General features: G+C 41.2%; 1 protein-coding gene across 4 annotated transcripts in view; it reads left to right on the top strand.

The window, feature by feature from the left end:
- SPIRE1 (spire type actin nucleation factor 1) overlaps positions 1-5,668 on the top strand; it is a 187,856-nt gene extending 182,188 nt beyond the window's left edge. For all 4 annotated transcript variants that reach the window (XM_059409150.1, XM_059409151.1, XM_059409152.1 and 1 more), the window contains one exon: positions 2,253-5,668. In XM_059409150.1, coding sequence (XP_059265133.1) covers positions 2,253-2,511 — 259 coding nt within the window. In that variant the 3' untranslated portion in view covers positions 2,512-5,668. The remainder of the gene's footprint in view (positions 1-2,252) is intronic.
- The last annotated feature ends 332 nt before the right edge of the window (positions 5,669-6,000 follow it).

Here is a 6,000-nt window from a genome sequence, read left to right on the forward strand (position 1 = left end):
TTTATTGAGGCTCTCTACTCTATCCCACTGGTCTATGTGTCTGTTTTTATGCCAGTACCATGCTGTCTTGGTGATCACAGCTTTGTAATAAAGCTTGAAATCAGGTAATGTGATGCCCCCAGTTTTATTTTTGTTTTTCAACATTTCCTTAGCGATTCGGGGTCTCTTCTGATTCCATACAAATTTTTGGATTATTTGCTCCAGCTCTTTGAAGAATACCGGTGGAATTTTGATTGGAATGGCATTAAAAGTATAGATTGCTCTAGGCAGTATCGACATTTTAACAATGTTTATTCTTCCAATCCAAGAGCATGGAATGGTCTTCCATCTTTTTGTGTCTTCTTCAATTTCTTTCATGAGTGTTCTGTAGTTCCTCAAGTATAGATCCTTTACCTCTTTGGTTAGGTTTATTCCCAGGTATCATATCGTTCTTGGTGCTATAGTAAATGGAATCAATTCTCTAATTTCCCTTTCTGTATTTTCATTGTTAGTGTATAAGAAAGCCACTGATATCCGTACATTGACTTTGTATCCTGCCACGTTGCTGAATTGCTGTATGAGTTCTAGTAGTTTGGGGGTGGAGTCTTTTGGGTTTTCCATATAAAGAATCATGTCATCTGCGAAGAGAGAGAGTTTGACTTCTTCATTGCCAATTTGGATACCTTTTATTTCTCTTTGTTGTCTGATTGCTGTTGCTAGGACTTCTAATACTATGTTGAACAAGAGTGGTGAGAGTGGGCATCCTTGTCGTGTTCCTGATCTCAATGGGAAGGCTGCAAGCTTTTTCCCATTGAGGATGATATTTGCTGTGGGTCTTTCATAGATAGATTTTATGAAGTTCAGGAATGTTCCCCCTATCCCTATACTTTGAAGCATTTTAATCAGGAACGGATGCTGGCTTTTGTCAAATGCTTTTTCTGCATCAAATGAGAGGACCATGTGGTTCTTCTCTCTTCTCGTATTAATTTGTTCTATCACACTGATTGATAAAAGTCATTTTTAAAACTGACCTTGTTTTCAGTGGAGTCAAAAACTTGCATGTAACACTCTCATCTTTCTTCTTTAGTGTTGAAAGCAAATCTGTTTAGTTCTAGCATTCCAGTGGTCTGGCATCACTTGGGCTTATTTTCCTATTGTCAGTATGGCAGAAATAAAGCTTTATGCCAAAAGCTTTTGGAAATTTAAAAAAAAAAAAAAAGTTGCCTGAATATCAGTCCCTCTGCATTTAATGCAGAGTAAGGGTCCTTAAGTGAGGGCAGAAGGAGGTCAGGCCAGCTTGACTTACGCACTCACAGGGCCAAAAAGATTGGGGTTTTACAAACCAGCTGCCCACAGGGGCAGGGAGGTGCTGGGCACTGGTGCTGGGTGCTGGGCACCAGGTAATGCTACTGCTGGCTGCTGCCGCCGCTGTGCAGCCCCACTGGTGACTTGCACCGACTCCACTCCGAGACTCTGCCTTGCCGCTCCGGGATAGCCCCCGACTCATCACCTGTGGGTTCAAGGCTGTGGGGCCCGTTGTTCCTTTCTATACCCACACTAAACTCACATTCCTGTTTTGTTTCACTGAAGTAGTCCATGAGTAGAGGATTCCTAGTTATTTCAAAAAATCACCCAAAACATTTATTACAGTGTTGACCTGGATAACTTCAGCTCCCTGGGATCCAAATAATTAATAACCCAAATACAGTTGTTGGAAAGGGACAGGTATATCTGATAAATGCAAAAATGCTGAGGAAGCTGCTCCAAAGAGAACTTTTCAGGACTGAGACCAGTTGACTTCAGTTTACTCTAGTCTGCTCTCCTGTCTACAGTTGACTCGTGTTCACCAACTCTGACGCGGGGTCTCTGGAGAAAGAACTTGAAGTCCTTTCTGAATTATCAATAGGACGTTCGCAACTTGTACTTTGTTTCGCTTTGTTTAAGTCCACTGTATAGTATTCGAGTGAATACTCTAATTAGGCTTTTTTTCCAAAAATTCTGGAAGGGATACTGAGTTTTCAGTATTAATATTTCTTTTTTTTTTCCCAATATGACTATTTCTTAATAAAACATGTTTCCTTGTTCCTTTTTTTTTTTAATATTTTGAATTTTATTTCCAATTAGAAATTCTTTCTTTGGAAGAGCATGAGGTGACTCGCCCATTCCATAATGTTTTGGGAACAGATTTACTTTTTCTGCACGCATTTTCTCAGTATTGCAGTAGAACTGTAAGTGACAATACTGGATACTCTAAAGGTTGTTTTTTGTTCCAGGTTCTCCTCAAAATCTAAGTCTGTGGACAAATCCGATGAAGAGCTACAGTTTCCCAAAGAGCTGATGGAGGACTGGAGTACTATGGAGGTGTGTGTAGACTGCAAAAAGTTTATTTCGGAAATCATCAGTTCCAGCCGGCGCAGCCTGGTGTTGGCCAACAAAAGAGCCCGATTAAAAAGGAAAACACAGTCTTTCTACATGTCCTCACCGGGCACTTCGGAGTACTGCCCTTCAGAGAGGACTATCAATGAAATCTGAGCCTGTGCCTTTCAGTTGCTTTGTGTTCCGAGTTGGTACCAGCGCAGGAGAACACTGAGCTAGACTGTCTCTCCTTGCCGTGGTCTTAGTTCATAGGCTTGAATTTGCATTAGATCAGATTTTTGCTGCCTCACGTTGTTCCACAGACTGAATGCTGTGTTCCTATCGATTGACGATACGTGACAGGTCAGCCAATCGCTCCTTTGCACCGAGAGAGAACAATAGCTTGAAACTTGCTTCCGTGTGTGCGCGCGGATCTGGAGGCCAGAGACTTTTTCCTTAGTTCAGTTACTTACTGTTCCTCAGATCATTTCCCGACTAAGGCAAAAAGCTTCTCCTAGGAGAAATCAGCCTCACAAAGGTGTCGATGTTCGCACAGTTCTACGCAGTAAGTCATATTGGCACTTCCGCCCGACAGCGTTCCTGCCTAACGCACACAGTGGCCAGGCCCTGCCTCATACTGGGTACCTGGAGTCGCCGGGCTAGGCTGTGTATCATCTCACGGCACAAAATCTGGAAGGATTTGCTCCTGCTATCAAACTGATTTTAAATTATTGTTGCTCTGAGCTAAAGACTACAGGAGGGACTTCATGCCTGCATTCTAGTGCAAAACATCTGGATAAGCTGTACACCCCAGTGGGGAACCATTTCCTCTGAGCTGCTGTGTTCGCCCCAGTGCAATGGATGGGTGTTCCCTGAGTGGGTGACAGGTTTTCGTTCCCTATCTTGAATGGATTATGGTTCCTTGTAGTTTTGTAACAGAGGTCTAAGAATTAAAGTTCTGTGGGAGTTTCAGGACAAAGGAAGGCTAGAAGTTTGTCGAGAAGTTGCGTGTATTTTGGTTAACTCTGAGAAGGATCGTGACAGCATAGGGTGCCAGCCGTTGTCACACTGCGGGGAACGAGCTGGAGCTCATCCATTTTCAGCTACATTTTTCATAACTTTATAGTCTTAGCCATCACAACTAAATTAAGTCACAATTTGGTACCTAAGGTCTCCAACTGAAATTTATTTATTTTTATAAATGAATTTTAAGGGAAAAAATTGTCTAGTTCTTTTAAAATTACAAGAAAATTAACCTGCTGATAGACTTTTTGGATGCTTTTTTGCACAAGTTTTCCTTGTAAACGACTGGAGGGAGTAGGGTGGGTTTTGATGGAGGTAAGTTGGAGGGTAGCACTCACTGTACACATGAACCATCTCAGCTTGTTTGTCTCATGCTAGGAGCTGTACTTTATTATTTTAGTAAGCTTAGAAACTACCAACCAGTCAAATTGCCATTGGCATTTGGGAAATCAATTAATGCACATGCACAAGAATTCCCTAAAAGCTATAGGACCTATCTGTAGTCAGCACTGCAACAGCACCATTGAATAAAAGGCATGGCAGTCACATTTCACTCCACATCAAAGTATAGTAACATTTCTACATTAGATTAACAGTAATACCTCAAAACTGCTCTGGTAGTAGTTTTTAATGGGTTGAAATTTACAATTTAGTAAATGGCTTAAAATTACTTATACTTATGAAATAAACTTTACCAATTGACTAAAATAATGCATGTTAACAGTTCGTCTGTATTTGCATGTCAAAATGGGCCACCAGAGAACCCTTCTTGAATTTGCACATGTTTAAATTATTTTAAAGACTCTTGTATACAAGATTTAAACAGTATATGGGGTGAATCTCATTTATAAAATTTTCCAAGGGACTTTTTGGACTCTGTACCCCAGATGCTTTGGTGGAAGCCACACACCCTTTGAGGGCCCCAGGTTTAGGCCTCGAAATTACTACCGGGAAAGGGAATGGTGTTTGTGTAGATATATAGACATGACCCATGACAGAAGGCTTTTTAAAATAACGACTAGTGTACCGCTGTTACAAAACATAAGAAACTAAGCCCCTAAAATGAGAGTTTCATTCACATTTATAAGACAAGATACCTAGCTCATCTCAGTCTTTGGCTTTAGTCCTTCAGGTTTCTGATGCTGTCTAGGCTGATTAGGGCATTTTGATCACTCTTACCAGAGCATTAGACTGAATCCTTGAGCAGCATTAACGAGGTTTGTCAAGTGGGTGGTAAGGTCTATGTGAGATAGTCCACAGTGTGAGAATAAGACACGTGACACACTTCAAAGCATAGAAATTGAATTAGCCTCACTTTTTATTGCCAAAACAATTTCTTACAGTTTCTCCCATAGCCATGACATGTGCCCAACACCTCAACTTACGTTAGGTAATTCCCAGAGAGTAATTCACTAGCAGCTTTTGGAGCATGGTTTTACCCTTGTTAACCTTGGTCTCTGACCTTAGGCCTGTCTTCCTCTTCTTAACTAGTAAAATAACATACCTTTGCAGTATTCCTTTTTTTTTTTTCCTGGTTTCTGACAATTCAGCATTTACACCTGATCCAACAACAACACATTGGCTAGCTGGTCAGAAGGAGACGTGTCTGAGAGCTCGCATGCACACCTGAGCAGCCCTTGGCATGCCCTCCAGCACTTGCTCCTTTCCTCCCAGACTTCACGAGCTTGCCCCACTGGGAGATCATTCCTTCCCCACGGCTTAACTTTCTACCAGTGTCAGAGTAGATAAGAATGCTTGTAAATACTGTAATATATTTATTAATATTTGAAAGGCATTCATTCAGTGGACAATGGGAATTAACTCTCCCAGGACAAGTGAAAATGAAATAATTGATATGTACGTTGACTTAACAGTCTTACTAGATTTCAAGTCTTAAGCCTTTCAGATTAAACCAGAAGGTTGTTAAGTAGGAGTTTTTAAAATGATCTTACATTTGAAGAGATGATGTGATTAGCACCGTGAACTCGTACCATGAATTTTTTAAGGCTTTTATTTTTCTAACTGTATTAATAAATATAGCATTGGATTTTAGGGGTCACATAGGAGACATGAAAGTTTTCAAATTATGTTGCTATTTGCTAAAGCAAAATGGCAGAAAATTTTGTTCATGCCCGACTGTTGGAAGAGCCATGGAGAAATGTGTACACTGACTGGACTTTGACCTGGCTTCCTGTGTGTGTGAGACTCAAGGTATTGCTGGCATTCGGGGTGACATGACGGTACTAAACGTTTTCCATTCAAGTCTTTTATTTTAAAATTTAGGGAAAAATAAAATGGCTTTCCATCATAACTTCCGTGTTGAGTTCCTATTGTAAAATGGTGATGTCTTTTTGAGAACTAGCGGTCAGAAACCATCTAGGTTAGGAAGGCAAGATACTTGCATCTCAGAAGTTACGATCGGGTTAAGATCGACAATCTGACAAGGACCACAATAGAAAAATTTTTAGAAGGAGCGCCGGGGTGGTTCAGTCAGTTAAGTATCCGACTTTTGGTTTCGGCTCAGGTCATGATCTCAGGGTCGTAGGATCAAGCCCCACATCAGGCTCTGTGCTCAGTGAGGAGTCTGCTGGAGATTCCCTCCCTCCCTTTCCCTTTGCCCCTCCCCCAGCTTGTGCACACTCT

The sequence above is a fragment of the Mustela nigripes genome, chromosome 8 (assembly GCF_022355385.1).
Source record: "Mustela nigripes isolate SB6536 chromosome 8, MUSNIG.SB6536, whole genome shotgun sequence".
NCBI classification, from domain to species: Eukaryota; Metazoa; Chordata; class Mammalia; order Carnivora; family Mustelidae; genus Mustela; species Mustela nigripes.